Genomic DNA, 20,293 nt, shown 5'->3' with positions numbered 1-20,293 from the left:
TATGTGTGTATGAGCGCGCGCGTGTGTGTGTGTTTGTGTGGTGGGGGGGGGCGCGCGCGCGCGTGCGTGTGTGTGTGTGTGTGTGTGTGTGTGTGTGTGTGTGTGTGGGTGTGTGTGGGTGTGTATGGGCGCGTGCGTGTGTGCTAAGACTACGTACATTTATTTTTTTAACACTAGTGTCCAAAGTCGTGTGATGCGTTGTCAACAATTTGAAATTGAATTAGGAAACACGGAAAACATGTACCTGAAACGTGGTTTTAACAACTATTTCAACCAGAATCATAGCAGTCAATGTATGGAAAGATTCCAGAGTTGTAAGCTGGATCTTGAGCTAAGTTTCGTGTCGTTTCTAGCTATGACTCGTTGGAGAGATGATCTCCGTTGTGGAGATAACTTCCCAGTAGACAATGAAACCAATACACCAGGGGAGTGTGATCCGTACAGCGGATGGCCATGCTGTTCTGCCTATGATTGGTGTGGTCTATCCAAGTCGCATTGTGATTGTCCGGGCTGTGTCGATTACAGGAAAGGTAGGTTGTTTACCTCTAGACTGACATTGCATCGTTAAAGAACAATCACTAAAGCAAAAGCTGTCGAATAAATCTACAATATTTTAGTAATTTAAAGATAGAAATATGACTAGGCCTGGGTTACAGAGACATCGGAAAAAAAGATAACACAAAAGAGCACAAATAGATGAACACAGCACAACACAGCACAACACAACACAACACAACACAACACAACACAACACAACACAACACAACACAACACAACACAGCACAGCACAGCACAGCACAACACAACACAACACAACACAACACAACACAACACAACACAACGCACAACACAACACAACACAACACAATACTTCACAACAATGATAATCGCATTATACCTTACATTACATTACATTGCGTTATTACATTATATTACATTGCGTTATTACATTACATTACAACTATAAACACACAGTAAACATAGCATATCTCTACGCAAAATCCATTTCCCACAGCAAGAATTTACTAAAGTATTTGGTACTATCTCTTCTTTTTTGTCATAGTTGTGAGATGGCGGAATGATATGCGTTGTGGGGACGGATTTTCATCCCTGAGCATCCACATCGCTGAGTGTGACCCATACAGTTCTTCACCTTGCTGTTCAACTAATGGATGGTGTGGTAACAGCGCAATACACTGTGACTGCAAAGACTGCGTTGACTACAGAACAGGTATACAATGGAAGACAGTTGATGTGAGACAAAATGTCGTTTTGGCTGAACAAAAATATTAGTAAACTAACATTGCTACATTTTATCGTCTGACTCGACAAATATCCTACTCTACAGTTACACCGATTCATGTTATCGTCTGACACGATGAATATCTTACTTAGCGATTCGTTTACTTTAATTGTTAATGTGACAATCTTATTTCAATTTTGTAATGCCCTACGATAAGATGTAGCAAGATATTTGTAGAGCCGACGATAAGATGTAGCAAGATTTTTGTAGGGCTGACGATAAGATGTAGGAATATTTTTGTAGGGCTGACGATAAGATGTAGCAATGTTTTTGTAGAGCCAACGATAAGATGTAGCAAGATATGTGTAGGGCTGACGATAAGATGTAGCAAGGTTTTTGTAGGGCGAGACCATAAACTGTAGCAATGTTAAGTAAGGTATTTCCTGTCACAAGGTTTTACGACCCATCAACTCCCACACACCTGAAATGCTACACTGATCACGAAGGACATAAACAGCAAGTAATTAATCGAGAGTCGTCCTTCAATGCATAGTTAATGATCACTCAATAAACACAACTGGCATGTACGCTCACAGTTTTACACTCCAATCGACGTCTGATATGATGATTAGATATAGTCCAGTGGATAATATTAAACCGATTAAGGGGCTGACATGTCCTGGTAGAAACTCCATCATGAAGGTTTAAGAACTCTGATGATAAAAAGAAACAAAGATGAACGGTGTTTACCATTGTACCGTGGTGAAAACAGTGTCAGGACATTTGTACCGTTACAGTCTGGCTTCAGACCCACCCATGTTTGTTTGTTTGTTTGTTTGTGTGTGTGTTTGTTTGTTTGTTTGTTTTGTTTTGTTTTTGTTTGTTCGTTTGTTTGTTTTTGTTTGTCTGTTTGTTTGTTTTTGTTTTTTTTGGTTTTTTGGTTTGTTTGATTATTTGTTTGTTTGATTATTTGTTTGTTCGTTTGTGTGTCTGTCTGTCTGTCTGTCTGTTTGCTTGTCTGTCTGTTTGTTTATTTATTTGGATGTTGTTGTTTTTGTTTGTTTGTTTGTTTGTTTGTTTGTTTTTATTTGTTTATTTATTTATTTATTCATTCATTCATTCATTCATTCATTCATTCATTCATTCATTCATTCATTCATTCATTCATTCATTTAATGGTATAAAGAACCCAGATCTAGGTTTTCACTTGGAATTACCAAGAATTATTAAAACTCGAATACACCACATACTAAACGTAGTACACAAAAAACTGTTGCAAGTACCAGTAAGGAACCTTATACGTAGTAAGAGATGTGTGGGATTTCCATGTCACAAAGTAGGATTTTTTTTTACAATTATAACGACAGAACACTACGGATACTATTATATTGTATTACCATTTTCAAAACCGTGACAGATTCTGAACGCATGGATAAGATCACCGTGAACGCTGTATCGCCAACAACAATTAGCATCTCATGGAGACTGCAAATGGACTTATTGAATTCAACGGGGAAGTTTGTTGTAACCTTTGACCCTCAAGAAAGTACAGGTGTTGATTTGCAGCGATACATTCCTGTCAATACGACCGAGTTTACTTGTGAAAATCTACTCCCTGACACACAGTACAATATTAGTGTTCAAATACCCACAGAACCACCAATCACAGGAACTATTTTACAGAAAACTGGTAAGTTCCTGAGATTCCTGAGACTGAAAAAAAAAATATAAAGAAAGCTCAAATAACTTGGGACGATCTTTCTTATGTTTCTGATAAAGACGTGCTATTTTTTCTACAACTAAGTTTATTTAAAGATTCATGAAGCGAACCAGTGACAAACCAGAAGGCATAGTTCATTCAAATAGACCCTTTGCATTGTTACATTTTTCGACACCGTGAAATTTACTTGTTAAGTTTCTGACTTAAATGTATATCTATTCAATGACCAGATATTTAATTGCTCTCAGCATATATTTAATCGATTTACATTCTCATTTTAACACGCCTTTCATCATTCTGTTGTATATAAGACTATGTACAAAAATGTGGAATTATTTTTTGTCAAACTGTAAATAAATATTTTGATTCGACAGGAAAGAATCCTTGCTCTGTCAACCCTTGTGAAAATGGTGGAACGTGTCGAGCAGTGATTGGTCAATTATCAGCGTACACCTGCCAATGTCTACCTTGTTTTGAAGGACCACATTGTGAAACTTGTGAGTTTTCGCTACAATATTGCAATATACAATTCATACATAAGTAAGCTTACAGAAATAAAATGTTAATTAATAAAAAACGATAACTAAATATTACCATAGATAATATGGATGCCAACGTGGCCTCTAAACCACCAAAGTGAGTGGAGGTGTAAATGTAACGATAACGTGTAGGGACTAGACTATACCATAGATAGCAATTAAAGAATTGTTTTTATCAGATGACACTCCGTATTTATACGATCCATCATCCAGCCAACCATGTTATTTGCTTCAACAACGACGAATTCAAGTCATCATTTAAAATATGGACAATACAAGCATCAATTATTAATGTCCCTGTAATTGTTCATGCTGCGTATCTCATACGTTACAATTAATCAACATCAGGCAAAGTAAAGATAAAAAGTGTGTGTTTCCGAAACCCGACCGACCCACCCTAGTTTAGGCTGCCGACCTTATTTTTTTCAATGTATATACTGTAAAACAAAACTATAAGAAATTCTTGGTCTGCTCGACCTTCATGCACACCTCTTTTCTTTCCCGTGTGTTGTCTGTATATGTTTCATCAAACTATCACAGAAGGGGTATTCTGACCGACATTTCGTTTGGGTTTAGGTCGAAGTAATATTTGTAAAGAAATACAATTAAAAAGATAAAATGAAATAAAAATAAAATCTCGACCTACCTAACCTAGTTTTTTCTGAAGCCATGCCATCGGAAACACGCAATTAATTTTTGTCTGTCTGTCTGGCTGGCTGGCTGTCTGTCTGTCTGTCTCTCTCTCCCTCCCTCCCCCCTCCCTCCCTCCCTCCCTTCCTCCCTCCCCCCCCCCCTTCCCTCCCTCCCTCCCTCCCTCCCTCTCTCCCTCCCTCTCCCTCTCTCTCTCTCTCTCTCTCTCTCTCTCTCTCTCTCTCTCTCTCTCTCTCTCTCTCTCTCTCTCTCTCTCTCTCTCTCTCTCTCTCTCTCTCTCTCGCTCGCTCGCTCGCTCTCTCTCTCTCTCTCTCTCTCTCTCTCTCTCTCTCTCTCTCTCTCTCTCTCTCTCTCTCTCTCTCTCTCTCTCTCTCTCTCTCTCTCTCTCTCTCTCTCTCTCTCTCTCTCTCTCTCTCTCTCTCTCTCTCTCTCTCTCCTTTTTTTATCTTTCTTACAGTGATCGACATGTGCTCCTCCAACCCTTGTCAAAATAGTGGAGTATGTAAAAGTGACGCAGCAACATGTCAAACGTATACCTGTGAATGCAAAGATTGCTATGAAGGCTTCGACTGTGAAATACGTAAATACATTATCTTATAATCCAACACATGGTCTCCAAAATTAACACGTGACGCCAAAAAAGCTCTAACAAATAATTTTCAGTAATATTGGGACTTTAACAGTTCTCACATTTCCTCCTAGAACATTCTCAATTCTAAGATCATTAGTGTTTTTCAGCAAAGTGTTGACTGATCAGTGACTTTTCGTTCAAACAGGAAACAGATAGCTGTAGTATTCACATATCCCAAAATATAATGATAAAATATGCGATAACAGAGGAAACACGTACATGTTCCATCTTACTTTAAAAATACATACAATCATATTATTGCATGCTTTGAAAATACGGAGAGAGAGAGAGAGAGAGAGAGAGAGAGAGAGAGAGAGAGAGAGAGAGAGAGAGAGAGAGAGAGAGAGAGAGAGAGAGAGAGAGAGAGAGAGAGAGAGAGAGAGAATACACAGAATACAAGTATAAGAGTGGATTTACTACTGAAATGGGGAGGTCACAACAACAAAATCGTTGTTTGACATAAAAACAAATGGTTGCTTAACTGAGTCTCTAAACTTACTCCGTTTCCACAATAGTCAAAAACTGTAATAGAAACTCTTGCCATGTTTTAAGCATAACTTCCTTACCCTCAGTTTATGGTTTCATTCCGTGTTTAGACATAGACCCGTGCAAGTTCAATCCGTGTAAGAATGACACAGCCAGATGTGTACTTTTCGGTGATAGTTGCTATGACTACGAGTGTTTCTGTGAAGATCCGGTGTTGGGTTGTTTTACTGGTGATCGCTGTCACATACGTAAGAAAATCTTTCCTTTTTCCACGATTGGTTATATTTTTGTCAATAGGAGTTGTACTTTGATTTATACCACTTTCTCTGATGGCGACAATAATGTTATGAGTAATATTTCATCACTTGTGTTACATAATATTCCATTGCTTACCTTTAAAATTCAACATGTGAAGTTTTGATTGCTAAAAAATAACAAAAAAACAATATTGCATAGGTTGTTGAATAGTATGTCCGGTACACCGTGACAGGGCGCCCTCACAAATCGGTCAACCCCTTTCATGGATAGAGCAGGCCGGTGAGGGCGCAACGACACAGCGTATCTGTCCAGCTGTATTGAATAACGATTCACAAACCACAGAAGTATTATATTTATTGGACGGTTTTGCGGTGGGAATTAATTTAATATATGATGCGGTTCTAGCGTCTTAATAGTATAAACACCACAAGGACAGTTCTGAATCCTGACATAATTTGTTCTTTTTATTCACATACTAGTATTTACTTAGATTATTATTAACTTTATTTCTTTTAAATACCAAATTAGAAATGTAAAATTTTCTAAACGATTGAAATAAAGTTTTATCTTATCTTATCTTATTCTTATTGGCAGGTAACGATCCATGTCTACCGAATCCATGTACTAAAGGATTATGTATAAGAGACGAGTCGTTCTGCAACGCAACTTGTCAATGCCCGGACTGCTACATTGGTGAACACTGTGAAGTTTGTGAGTAGACTGATGTATCGTGACATCTCACTGATAACAATTCATTTGATTACTGATAGAAATGAATTTGATTATTTTTTAAATTTTAAAAATAGGGTCACAGCCTTCAAAGAATCCTCTAATATATGGCAAATTATTTTCCAAATCCATGAATTTACATTGTTTCATCTTATTTCATAATTAACTTGCATGTTACTAGTCAATACGCCGTATTCCGGTTATCGAAGAAGCCCCGAAAAGATAAAAGATATGATTGTTTGGCCACTAGGGGCGCTGTTTTAGAACCGGAAGTGAGGGCCAGAATTGTAGCGCATTGTTGCAAAGCATAGAGTCTATAGGCATCGTAACCACTGACTAAAGATTTTCTGTCATTCCCCGTAACTTTACGCTATAATATTGCATTATCGCCCATCAAATAACGAAATAGCAAATTAACCTCTTGTTCTCCTAATATTTCGCGTAAGTTTGGCTCTGCAATTCGACGGTGAGGAAAACCCAAAAGTAGCAACATTTTGAAACGGGTAGTACACTGACATCTCACTCACGTTTTCAGTGTGACCTCGTCCATTTGCGTTACCGTTGGAGAAATTGTAGCGATTGCTTCCAGTCAAACATCGGAACGGAAAAAGGTACAAAAACAGAGGAAAGAACCCTCAAAATCACAATATACGCTACAGTTATTGCAGCTTGTATAAAACCAATCTGATTAAAATCCGATGTAGATGTCGGCTAATCGTTCATTGCTATTTTACTTTCGTTATTGTGCCTGAATTGACCTTCGTGGTACATGTTTGATCGCCTCCTCTACCGATCAGGACAAAAACGTAAACATGTACCACGAAGGTCAATTCAGGCAAAATAACGAAGGTAAAATAGCAATGAACGATCAGCCGACATCTACATCGGATTTTAATCAGATCGGTATAAGACATGGTATGATGAGTTAACCACGTAAACGTTACATGGAAGGCCGAATCATTGAAGGGGTGGGCGGTGTGGTACATCAATCACAATAACAATATATATGATTCGTTGCCGACTTCAATGGGTTTTTTTATACACTGATGGTCCTGAATGAAGAATAGCAAGCTAACCAAAGTGTGATAGTAAAGATGAGTATATCAATACAAATATGTTTATGCCAACTTATAACCAGTACATGAAATGTTTTTTTCCGGACAAAGTTTTATGATTTCACCCGTGGTGCTACGCCACTGTTCTAATAAACAAGAAAGGCCTAAGTATGCGTCGACATCAGTTACAATATAAACATGTGGCTTGGTAATTGTCGACCGAACTCTCAATATTGCAATGACTGTAGCTGGAAGCTGTTCAATCTGATTAAAACCCGATGTAGATGTCGGCTAATCGTTCATTGCTATTTTACCTTCGTTATTTTGTCTGATATTATTTTTCTTGGTACATGTTTACATTTTTTAGCCTGATCGTAGAGGAGGCGATCAGGCAAGCTAAAAAATGTAAACATGTACCAAGAAGGTCAATTCAGGCAAAATAACGAAGGTAAAATAGCAATGAACGATCAGCCAACATCTACATCGGATTTTAATCAGATTGGAAGCTGTTGTCAGATTTGTAATTTTCTAATCGTTCTTTTGTCAAGCAACAGACACCAGTAAGGTAAAGAAATATGTTTATCATGTCTACATCGGGTATATTTCGAAGGTCCTCCGTCCAACTTTCAATGTTTCCGCTGTCGATTAGTTCTATCTTTTGATGCTTGACATCCACTATTCGTCTCCTCTTCCGTTCTCTCAGAAAATTATCATTTTCTAGTGTTTCAAGACCAAGGTTGACAGCATTTCTGGCGATATCTAGTAGATTCAGAAGTAGTAATTTTCCACTCTTTTATGAATGCACTTTACGCCCATTTTGTTGACAGCTTCATACATCGCCATACTATTAGATGCCATGACGAAAATTCTGGCCCTCACTTTGTCAGATATGGTGCGCCCTCTCGCGATACTTTCCTGCGAAACAACCGGAAGTTCGATAACCGGAATACGCCGTATTATATCTCACATCTCATTCAATCAAGCTCCCCAGTTGGGTAACAGGACAACTGCCCCCCCCCCCCCGGACAATTGCCCCCGGACAATTGCCCCCGAAGGACAACTGCCCCCCGCACAATTGCCCCCCGGACAACTGCCCCAGAAGGACAACTGCCCCCGAAGGACAACTGCCCCCGAAAGACAACTGCCCCCGAAAGAAAAAAAAAACTAGTATTACAGATGTACGGGTTTGTCATTCATTAAAAAAGTCACCGTCGGCAACTTACCGCCGCAATTTGCGTACATTATACTCACTAAACACAAACACGAAGTCATTTTTTTTACTGGAAAAGATTTATTTATTATCAGTTCAATACAAAATATACAGGTAACAAGATAGAAAACGAGTCAAAAGTAGAAAAAATATTGAGACTCAGAATGTAGTGAGTATAATGTACGCAAATTGCGGCGGTAAGTTGCCGACGGTGACTTTTTAATGAATGACAAACCCGTACATCTGTAATACTAGTTTTGTTTTCGTTCGGGGGCAGTAGTCCGGGGGCAGTTGTCCTTCGGGGGCAGTTGTCTGGGGGGCAGTTGCCCTTCGGGGGCAATTGTCCGGGGGGCAGTTGTCCTTCGGGGGCAATTGTCCGGGGGCAGTTGTCCTTCGGGGGCAATTGTCCGGGGGGCAGTTGTCCTAGAATCCCCAAGTTAATGGGGATAAAAGTGCAAAAGTTATTTCTATGGTCTTGATATATCATTTTGAATGCTTCAAAATATTACACACTACAGCAATCCCAAATTTACTCTTAAACTAGTTAAACAACCATTGAAGAAAACATCGGAACCTTACACTTTTGCGTTCTGACCCCCAATATTCAATGAGCTAGTGTAGGTGAATGATGTTGACCTGGCGTGTTTTCTATTCCATATTTTCAGTAATTGACCCTTGTAATCCAAATCCCTGCAACGAAGGAACCTGCGTACAACAAGGACGTTCTTGCTACCAATTTGCATGTGTTTGTCCGGAGTGTTACGTGGGTCAATTCTGTGACAGACGTGAGTATTGAAACACCACCTTTCTACAAGACATAGAGAAACTGTAATATTTAGCACTTATATTTGAAAGTTGAAGCACGAATTTGAGGCTATAAATAAAATACTGACCCATATATATTGAAACATCCAAAGGGAATGCTAGGTTTTTTCATCTTTCGTAATTCTTTACCAAGTGTTATAATTGTGAGTTGTCATCACTATGAATCTATTGGACATATAATTTTATATCATTTAAAGAAACAGAAACTTTACAGCTAAACATATGAAATAATGGCATTGTCGTTCTCCCTTTCCTCTTTGGGAAAAAAGGTATACTACTAACATGCCACAAAGAGGCCATTTGGTAATAAAACGATTGCATTATAGAACATATAATTACAATTTTTAAAACTGTCGAAATGGAATCTCAGGGTGAATGCGAATCTACCAACGTTCACCAATGTATATCACAAACGTGATCAATTATTTCAGGTGTAGATGACGTATGTGACCTCTTTAGTCCATGTCGTCATAATGGCACATGTCAAGCCATCAACGGGTCCTGTTCAGATTATACGTGTATATGTCCAGAGTGCTACGACGGTCAGATATGTCAAGACGGTACGTAAAGTCTTTCTCGTGAGATAGGGTATTTTTCTGGGGTAGGGGCGGTTTACTGTTGGCAGAAGGAAATTAGTGGGCTTGGTAGGTGTATGATCTGGAGCTAACATTAAATCGGTTGGATTTCAACAGAATGTTATACTATAGAGTGTGGCGTAGTAATATCACCTGTACGTTTCACAATAATCCGATTCCACCAACATTGACAACAAATTGAAATGTAGAAAATCTTACATATTCGAATTCTTTGAAATTTCGAAGTCAAAAGGAAGACATATGCCAATTTTGATGTCTTAATATATTCTTTTCACTTCAACCTTAGTGCATTATTTTAAGCTTATATATTGTACTGTCGTTGTTGTATTTTTATGGAGAGAAAAATGTGTATTTACAAATGACTATAACTTGACCGAGATATAATCTGCGTTTCGTTTGTTTACTTTAAGAGTTCAACCCATGTAAAGACATGCCTTGTATGAACGATGGACAATGTATTGCTATGAACAACTCCTGTACTCAATACTCATGTAACTGTTCTGATTGTTACAGTGGAGAACATTGTGAAAACTGTAAGAATAACTGTGTATATATGTATGTATGTATGTATGTATGTATGTATGTATGTATGTATGTATGTATGTATGTACATGTATATATATATGTATGTATGTGTGTATGTATGTATGTATGTGTGTATGTGTGTATGTATGTGTATGTATGTATGTATGTATGTATGTATGTATGTATGTATGTATGTATGTATGTATGTATGTATGTATGTATGTATGTATGTATGTATGTATGTATGTATGTATGTATGTATGAATGTGTTGTATCTATGTATATATCTATGTATCTATGTATGTATCTATGTATGTATGCATCTATATGTGTGTACGTTCAATGTGTATGTGTATTCCTCTGAATGTTACTTTGGTTATAAATTGGTTTCTTTCTTTGAGTTTAACCAAACACCCGTTTTGTCATATGTGATTGTGATGTAACCTAATCGCATATAAAACTTCGTCTCATTACATAAATTTCCTATTCTCTCCTAATAAGTCACCAGTGCATGTGAAGTCAACCGATGTCTGAATGGTGGTACTTGTATACCTGATGACGAGGACTGTACCAAGTACAAATGTGAGTGTCAAGGAATGTGGTTTTGGACGGACTGCTCCTGGAATATGGGTAAATACACCTACCTAACTATTCTATCAGTATGCTTGCCATTATTTGGACTTGATAGAGGATTTCATATTGACAGAATGAAGTGGGACCATATAGATACCGTGTTTGTATTGTCTATTGACGAGACACAGTTCAGTTCCCTCGCATGACACATAGTATAGTTTGAGAGAATACCCTACAGTTTGAAAATATCATCTATACCTCAGACTACTATAGACTGGTCTGAGTCTATACAAATTCAACGTATCAGCCATTTCTGTCACCTTCCTCATTGTTAGCGCAATCAGCGAGCTCCATTTTATCTCCGCTGTGATTGATTTTGAATTTGTGTATTTGTGTTCTAGCCTCGGCCCTTATGGCTTCTCAAGTATTCCTTCTGATGACCATTGCGATGACCATCGTAATCTGTAAACGAAAAGACCTGGTTGTAGGGGTATTTTGTACGCTGAAACCAGCTCGTACAAGGAGAACTAGCCTATCGGAGGTAAGAAGGTTTAATTCAACCACATCTAATAAGTTGATTTTTGGCGATAATCTTTACAAAAAAGGGAAATCAGCTAGCTTGAACATCTCAGAGATGGAGGACGATACTAACTCTACATCGGATCTACGATCATCAATGATGTCACGTCACTTTCATTCCTAATCTGCTACTACGCCATCTAGTGGCAGCGAGTGAACAAAACTAGAGGTTCTAGTTTTCGTAAATGCTTTCGTATATGCAGTTGTTAAAAGTAATCTTCAGAATCTTTGTAGTTATAAACTGATGTGCTTGATTTCGTTTCAGATCTCGAGTAGCGTCATCCATAGAAATAATAGTGAGTGCGCCACCAACGGTGATTCCTTTACATGGTAGGTTCGTGCTATTATGGCTGTATTTCAACAACCTCTTGCAACTTTTCACATTGAGATTTAGTTCAGTGTCGACAACGATAAACTTATAAAGAATAGTCATGATTTAGAATGTTTTTTGGTTGTAGATTGGAGTTTTGATAAAATTGTGACCGATATTGCAGAGACTGAACACAGCATAATCTAAAGTCGACCAGGTGGAATGAGTGAAACTTTTTGTGCATTATACTAGTATTGCAAATCAATTGTTATTTACTATTTTGGATGTCCTAACGGTTTGCAGGGATACAGCAGATTCTGATGGGACGCCCTCTGTTGATAGGTCAGATGGCAATGACAGCGCTGATCCGGGTCCCTCCGACCAGCACTCCAACATTACAATTGACAATCATGATCATGATCATGATGAAGAACAAACACCGACTTGTAAAAGTATTACAAAAGCATTCTGTGAGATAACAACATGGCACGGCTTACCGAGAATCTCCCATGCCCAATTTAAGAGTGGGAAACTATTTTGGGCGGTGTTGTTCACGGTCAGTTCTATCTTTCTGGTGCTGCAACTACACCAGGTGTGCGTGCGATTCTTTCGTTATCCGATAGTTATCAAAGTGGAGGAAATGTCCGAGTCGGCACTATACTTTCCCGCAGTTAGCATCTGTAATACGAATAAAGTGAGGTCATCAGCTCTGGCAAAGAGTAGGCATGCACCATTGGTAGCAATCATGAAGGAAGCACAGGTCTACCCATATTACGGTAAATAAACACTTATTTATATATGTTTTAAAAATTTCGAGGAAGGAATGGAAATCTGTATTTTGAGGTATCCATTTTAAGAATGTGACAGGGAACCAGTCCAAGAGTGTATATGAATAATGGAATAAATGAATCGGTGTTTGGTTTATTTTAATCGTGCTTTAGCGAGTGTTTGTTACTGTGTGTCCAGTTATGACCAAGTACATACATTCGTCTGAATCCATTTCGCCTCAGACCACTACAAACTAAGACCACTTACTTCGAAACTCAGACCACGTCTATAATGGTACTTATTAGCTTTGTGACCTATCACCTTGCCTAAAACACCCTAATGTCCAGTCATATTAAACTTTCACATGACCCTAAATATCATAAATGTGGTTACGTGTGCGTTTTTGTTTGCTTGGTTTTAATTTTTTTTTTAAATTGCCACAAAATTATAGCATAGACTTACTAGTAACTAAAAAAAGAGATATAACAGCTCAAATTATGTTTGCGCTAGCAATCAAACAACTGAAGTAACAAAAAAGTACACTACTTTATCTCTTTACAGTTCCATGTCTAGCTGGTGATTTTCTCTGCAATGATCAAAGTAATTGTATCAAGTCGTATGGTGTATGTGATGGTATACCAAGTTGTCCTGACAGTTCAGACGAAGTTGATTGTGATTACGGTGAGTGTGTACTCCAAAAAACTCGTTTATAAAAACTCGATTATAATATTATCTACAACTAGGGCCACAAATTCAAAACCAAGAACTCTTATGCTTTACTTGCTTATTTCAGTTTTTGTATTAAAAGTTACGTCCATTTTTTCTTGACACATGAACACTTGATAATCAAGAAATAATGAAACGTATAGAGTTCACACCAGAGTACAATGTTTGTCTGTAGTGGTCCATGCTTAGGGTGTCACGTAAATATATATATGCGATCGTACAGTTCATATTGGTCACGAAATTGATTGAATGCTGTCAAAATCATAGCCAACCTGCGACAATTTGCACTACCTGGACACAAAGCCAACACAAAGGCCCCTACATCCTCACGTAATAAAGTATTCAATGAAGAGATACGTTTCATTCATCCCTTCTCATGTCGTATAGTAGTAGTGGAGTCACTTTCTTTCGTACTCTTTGTCCATCGGCCCATAATACAATGAAAAATTAGGTTTTTAGAAGATAAAAGACAAGGTGACACAACAAGTAAATGAAAATTCTTAAAGATCATAAATACACAAAAAAAATTACAAGTCATCGAAATAGTCAGGTCGACGGCCATGTCTTATAAACGACATTGTATTTGATTTTAGGGCTTATGTTCTGTGACCCTGTCAACCAATACAAATGTAGTAAAGGTGGGCCATCTGGTGTTTGTATCAGTGAACACAAGGTATGTGATGGTATTGGAGATTGTCTCAATTCTCATATTGAAGACGAAAACCCAGCAGTGTGTGGTAAGTAGTATATTAAGTTTGTACAATTTTCGTTAGAGTTATTGATGGAGTTAATGACAGTAATAATGATGATGCACGTACGTACGTGCGTATGTATGTATGTATGTATTTATTTATGTACGTAAGTGTGTATGTATATATGCATATATGTATGTATGTATGTATGTATGTATGTATGTATGTATGTATGTATGTATATGTATGTATGTATGTATGTATGTATGTATGTATGTATGTATGTATGTATGCATGTATGTATGTATCCATAATTATCTTTGAGTTGTGCGAGTCTCTCTATACATGCGCACGCATGTATTTGTATCTATGTGTGAGTATGTGTGTATGTGTGTTTTCATGCGTTATCACTGAAATATATATATGTAGGGCTGAAATATAATCGATGGATCTGTAAACCCCCTCCCCTCCCCACCCTATCCTATCCCCAAATACACTTTGGACAAATTAAAATATTCGTGGTTTTTTATATGTGAACAGAGGTACTCGCCCACGAGCGAGAAGACGAGCAACTATTGGCCAAAATGTGTCAGTATGGATTTCGATGTGACTTCGGTATATGTCATCCGAGCGAGGCTAGATGTAATTATGTCTTTGATTGTCGTGATGGTACTGATGAAGAAGGGTGCAAATATCGTAAGTGACAAATCTTGAAGATCATCAACTTTACTCAAAAAATAATTGTCTTTACGTATACTATACTAATGGAATATTCGTTTCAGAGTGTGCTCTTTTATCTAATTCGGTAGTCATCCCCGGGCCTTGCCCCATGTCTAGAGACTTTTGTCTGTCAACAAACACGAGGCGTCGTGTCCCAATCACCATGTAAGATATTCCCTAATAAAACAACATCAATGCTCAAAAAAATATTTTGAAATAAAAACCTGGTTTCTCATTGATGTGGTCACTTTAACAAGACAATGAGTACAGTAAGAAGTCTCTTTTTTCGCTGAGTACTTAGGGACCGGACAGAATTTACGGCAGAGGGGGGGGCTGGGGAGAAATTGGGGGGCCATGAAAAAAATGGGAGGCTTGAAGGGGGGGCCATGAAAATTCTCATGGTTTGAAAGGGGGGGCCGCGAAATATTTTGTCATTGAAAAAAATTAATATGTTAGAAAATTTAGCATTGCATGAGATAGCACTTGATATCGCCTTTAATATTGAATGTCTACACTTTCATTTATGTATTAAAATGAATGTGTGTACGTTTGTATGTACCTATTTAGTGAAGCATAAAAACACTACTCAAGATTAATTTGATACACCCTGCATTACTCTTATATACTCCAAGTTGTTCACACACACACACACACACACACACACACACACACACTTACACACACACATATGTATACATACATACATACATTTTAGTACTGTGGAAACAGGTTCAGTGTGTAATTACCATCAAGGATACATATGTATATATATATATATATATATATATATATATATATATGTATATATATATATATATATATATATATATATATATATATGTATATATATAATATGTTTATTAGTTCCTTATGCATTTCTTTATATATATATATATATATATATATATATATATATATATATATATATATATATATATATATATATATATATATATATGTATATATACTAGCATAGGACCTGATTTAGATAGGTGTTTTATTTCTTTCCTTGACACTATGCTTGAGTTTCACTCTCAGACTCACTAGAGTCTGAAGATGTGAGGCAAGACTTGTCTTTCTTTCTATCTAAAACCAGTAAAATTAAACTATTTCCCTCCTCAGCATCATCAAATGCATCTATCTGTACTAAATATTGTAAAGCATTTAGATGTCTGCGTGGTGTTAAATGTTTTTTCATCAGTGACTTTGCACTAACTTTGGTAGTTGCCTTCTGGCCGTATATACTCATCTGATCACTGTACAGTGTATTGAATACAATTCTGAATTTGCTGTCCCCATCATGAAGTCACAAATGCCTGACACTATAGGTTTAAATATGTATGGTTTTGGAACTGAAAGCATATTGATTACATCTAAGTATTCCACAACATTCTGAATTTCTTTGCACTTTCATGAAGTCACAAATGTCTTACATTTACATGTGTATTGGTAATGCATTTGGTGTAGGAAAGTGAAAGCTATATTTGTCAGACCTCAGTGTGCATAAAATCCTTAGTTTGCTAGCACTTCATGACATCACAAATGTCTGACATTAGATAGTTATTGTGTTATGAGTATAAATAGATATTTGAATACACTATGTAGGTGATGTGATGTCCTTAGATACTCCCCACAAATGTCCCCACTACAGTTTTTCACAAATCACGCATGTGAATGTGTGTTTACTCTGTGTCTGTGTTTCTGTGTATGTATCAGTGAATGACAGTTAAAACCACCACATCAAATGCCTAGGTATTAAGTGATGACTACTTATGGTGTCTAGTTGGGAAATAAACAAGATTATACCACATGTGTATGATTACATGTATGGTCAAAATGTTTTATTTTGTTTTGTTTTCTAAAAAACTTCCTCTACAACTACTAAGTTGTTTGGGCTGAAATAGTAACATAATAGTAGTACCAAAAGAAATATTACAGTTGTGCTACAGTAACAAAAAAATTTGTACTCTTTTTAGTTATTGTAGGGGGCAGGATATTGTGCACTTTTTTTTTCTTTTTTTTTTTGGGGGGGGGCCATGAAATTTTTATACTTTTGAAAGGGGGGGCTGTGAAATTTTGGTCACAGTGGATGGGGGGGCCAGGAAAAAAAACAAGTCAGAGATAATTTCTCCCCAGCCCCCCCCCCCCCTGCCGTAAATTCTGTCCGGTCCCTTATAGAGAGATGTTCTTATAGCATTATAGGGTTATGTACAAGTAAAGTAATTCAAAGTGTCTTATGAAATCATAGACTCAGGAATGGTCACTTCAACATTATTATGTGCCACGTGATATACACGTGATATACATGTGATATACATGTGATATATTTTATTGTAAAGGTAAATGCCAGGCCTGGGAGTTTACTTGTGACAATAGAAAGTGCATTTCTGACAAATTGATTTGTAACTGGGAAGACAACTGCGGCGATGAGAGCGACGAATCTGGCTGCATTTACGGTAAGGGTGAACTATTACCAGCTAAAACATTAAATTTCATATTGAAAGAAAGACAGTTTGCGCGTCTTGGGTGACTGTAAAAGTATGTTAAGGTAGAATGCACCACGTGATCAATTTTCCTGAAAATCGAAGTTCTTCAGTTCTTTCCTAACTTTGCCATATGGAAGTTTCTTCCTGGTACTTTTTGAAATAATAAGAGAAATCTGGGAGTCCATAACCTTGTTTTCAAAAAAATCGTTCATATTTTATTTTTCCATAGAGAAAGCATAGTAAGCTTATCTGTGGCCATAATGGATTCTAAATTTTGATGATTTATCATTCTGACCTCTATTTCAATGATTCCTATGGTGACCTTAGGTTTGCTAATAATTTTTTAACAGAGAATAGGCTGGATTTTATTGAACAAATTAACGGGAAAAGTTCCAAGGGTTTATTTCCGGGGCGCATTCCACAGTGAAAGAGTATAATATACACTGTCCCAAATAAAATGAAAAGCTAAGTTTCGGGATTAACACATTCTTTCAGAGCTATAGTCATATCAGTGTGTAAAGTGTGTAGTTACTGTAATGAGAGTGAATTATAAGTGAAGGAAACCCGTTTTCAGATAATATAAGAGATAGATTTAGTTCTGCTAAGAAAATGTATTGTGATCGTTCTTTGTACATCGGCAACTTTCTATGCGGGCAATGCGTACAGGCACAAGACTGTCAAATCTTGCCTTAATACCAGGAGGCAATCAATTTATACCTGGTTTTGTTTGTTCTTTACTCAAATGTAGAGACATGCAAGAAGGACGAATTTCGTTGTGACAGCGGACAATGTGTCGCCAAATGGAAAGCGTGCAACAGCTATGCAGACTGTATTGATAAAAGTGACGAGAAACAGAACTGTACTAATATACGTATGTATAGCTAGCAAACTGGTTGTCTTTAATCTTTGCTTGTTATAGTTTTTCCTCGTTTTATCACTATTTATCATCATATTCCACGTCCTCATCGTACCACTTCTCCTTTTCAATCTTTCCGGCTAGCAATCCTTTGCTCTTGTTCATTACTCAACTTGCCAGTTCCAGCTATTAACCACCACTGTATGTTTACGTACCAATGCTATCATATGCATCTCGCTCGTTTTTCTTGGTCTTTGACTTTGTACATGTAAGTATGAATGGAGTTCAAGTACATGCCTAACAGGGAGTATTCACATGAGGAAATTTCCTACATTTGATGCTTAACATGTCGGTATATACCATCAAACCCAACCCCCTCCACCTCACCACACTTTCTTGTCGTGTTTATTACGTTCTGTTGTTGTTGTTGTTGTTGTTGTTGTTGTTGTTGTTGTTGTTGTTGCTGTTGTTGTTGTTGTTCAAACCTAATAATAAACCTTTCCCAGTTTGCTGATTATGTCTCTACTATTCGCCTTCAATCGGACATACTCAATGAAAGTGACTGACTCGATATTTTGTTTCGCAGATTGCGTTGATGATTTCGAGAAGTGTTCATTTTTGGCGGAACGCGGTGAATGTGAAAAAAATCAATTGTTTATGTTGTCCAAATGTAGACTAAGTTGTCAAGTTTGTATTGGAGAACCAGGTATTGTACATCATTCTGTTGTATTTCACTTGTAGTGTACTCGATGCGAGTGTAATCATAGACGTTGTAGAGGATATCGTGTAATGTTATTGCTGGCATATGATACATGGTTTAGTGTACGTAGTTTCGATTTTGTTCACAGACGTTTACAATGTCTTAAGTTTCCTAATACGTAGACAATTATGCCGTACAACAGGTCATGAACAAGCATCAAGTCGATGTTTTTTCTAAACCAAATGACTGATGATCGTAATATAAAATTTGCCTTTTTTAGTAAATTACATGTTTGTGTGTAAATGTACGCGCGCGTGCGCATGTGTGTGTGTGTTTGTTTGTGTTTGTGTGTATGTGTGTGTGTGTGGGGGGGTGGATGTGTGGATGTAAGTGTGTAGGAATCCTCCCTTGTTTTTTCCGCGACATTTTCAATGACTTGTTCTAAATCATTTTTTTTAATTTTCAGTCAGACCAGATAAATTCGGTGTTTGTCCGGACGGTTTCTTTAGCTGTAAAAGTGGTTTTTGCATAGAAGACATCGGTTTCTGTAACAATGTACAAGAATGTAGTAGTGGCGATGACGAGTTCTGGCCACATTGTGTCCATACCGGTAAGACCAACCAACAAACAAACTTTACATTCATCAGCTTGACAGATCAAATGATTTATATCTATGATTTATATCTAATGTCATTCCTCCTTCCATATTTTCCAGAATCGGCTAACATAGCAAGTCCCTTTACTGAAGGCTGGCAGGATAGATTCATTAATATCACAGACGACCCTAAAAGTTATACGGAGTTTAAGAAGTATTACTACACCGATCCTGGATTTGACCGTGTTCCTCGAGAAGACCCAGCTGACTGGAAGAGATTCATTTCTTTCAGTTCGTCGCCAGATTTTAGTGATCTTAAAAAGGTCTTAAAGTTGACAAAGGACGAGATTTCGGAATATGGGCATCTAGCTGAAGATTTCATTCTACAATGTAGTTTCAACGGAGCGCCGTGTTTTCCAACGTAAGTTGGCCCCTCTCGATTTATATCAAAAACGCCCAAAATATCCGTTCGACCAAAGTGACACTAAACGTGTCTGTTAGACGCAACATAAGGTGACCAATGGTCTGTGAAACGTTGTCCACTATATAGTTTAAGACCTTGGTGATCACCGTCAATGTAAATGTAAGGAGAACAAGATAAGGCTGGTTTGTTATGTTAGCAGTATATTCAACTTTGCATCGTGTAACCTCTTTGAACTAGAGCTATGAACAATTGCAAATGTGGCTTGGAAGAGGCCTGTTGTACCGCTTAGGACAGAGCATTCTGGGAAACAAAGTTAGGAGCTTCTAATCTCTTTAAACGTTGTCCGAACAATGTTGAAAATATTGCTTAAATAGATTGGATTTGGAGCTCCTAACA

The 20,293-nt window shown here is 37.4% G+C and overlaps 3 protein-coding genes across 3 annotated transcripts in view; all 3 read left to right on the top strand.

Moving 5' to 3' along the window:
- Positions 1-238: 238 nt before the first annotated feature.
- On the top strand, positions 239-1,293 carry LOC144436957 (uncharacterized). Its single transcript, XM_078125825.1, has 2 exons — positions 239-530; positions 1,064-1,293. Exons 1-2 carry the CDS (start codon positions 239-241, stop codon positions 1,291-1,293), a joined length of 522 nt encoding a protein of 173 aa, XP_077981951.1.
- A 1,373-nt stretch (positions 1,294-2,666) lies between these two features.
- On the top strand, positions 2,667-12,137 carry LOC144436956 (uncharacterized). The gene is made up of 11 exons (XM_078125824.1): positions 2,667-2,933; positions 3,338-3,460; positions 4,611-4,733; positions 5,381-5,518; positions 6,123-6,239; positions 9,188-9,307; positions 9,779-9,907; positions 10,354-10,476; positions 10,970-11,098; positions 11,443-11,582; positions 12,015-12,137. Exons 1-11 carry the CDS (start codon positions 2,672-2,674, stop codon positions 12,135-12,137), a joined length of 1,527 nt encoding a protein of 508 aa, XP_077981950.1. The 5' UTR covers positions 2,667-2,671.
- Positions 12,138-12,622: 485 nt separating this feature from the next.
- LOC144436602 (uncharacterized) overlaps positions 12,623-20,293 on the top strand; it is a 14,966-nt gene continuing 7,295 nt past the window's right edge. Inside the window, exons 1-9 of the mRNA XM_078125425.1 lie at positions 12,623-12,706; positions 13,260-13,379; positions 14,018-14,161; positions 14,657-14,812; positions 17,176-17,292; positions 18,071-18,193; positions 18,765-18,884; positions 19,345-19,488; positions 19,594-19,894. Coding sequence (XP_077981551.1) covers positions 12,676-12,706; positions 13,260-13,379; positions 14,018-14,161; positions 14,657-14,812; positions 17,176-17,292; positions 18,071-18,193; positions 18,765-18,884; positions 19,345-19,488; positions 19,594-19,894 — 1,256 coding nt within the window. The 5' untranslated portion in view covers positions 12,623-12,675. The remainder of the gene's footprint in view (positions 12,707-13,259; positions 13,380-14,017; positions 14,162-14,656; positions 14,813-17,175; positions 17,293-18,070; positions 18,194-18,764; positions 18,885-19,344; positions 19,489-19,593; positions 19,895-20,293) is intronic.

This window comes from Glandiceps talaboti, chromosome 6, assembly GCF_964340395.1.
Source record: "Glandiceps talaboti chromosome 6, keGlaTala1.1, whole genome shotgun sequence".
Lineage (NCBI taxonomy): Eukaryota > Metazoa > Hemichordata > Enteropneusta > Spengelidae > Glandiceps > Glandiceps talaboti.
This window is presented reverse-complemented; position numbering and strand designations above follow the sequence as displayed.

Bases quoted from the DNA above. Each gene is read 5' to 3' on its own strand.
- LOC144436957 (XM_078125825.1), top strand. From the start codon at position 239: ATGTACCTGAAACGTGGTTTTAACAACTATTTCAACCAGAATCATAGC. The intron at 531-1,063 runs GTAGGTTGTTTA...TTTTTGTCATAG, and splicing joins CTGTGTCGATTACAGGAAAG to TTGTGAGATGGCGGAATGAT.
- LOC144436956 (XM_078125824.1), top strand. From the start codon at position 2,672: ATGGATAAGATCACCGTGAACGCTGTATCGCCAACAACAATTAGCATC. The intron at 9,908-10,353 runs GTACGTAAAGTC...GTTTACTTTAAG, and splicing joins CGGTCAGATATGTCAAGACG to AGTTCAACCCATGTAAAGAC. The intron at 10,477-10,969 runs GTAAGAATAACT...TCTCCTAATAAG, and splicing joins TGGAGAACATTGTGAAAACT to TCACCAGTGCATGTGAAGTC.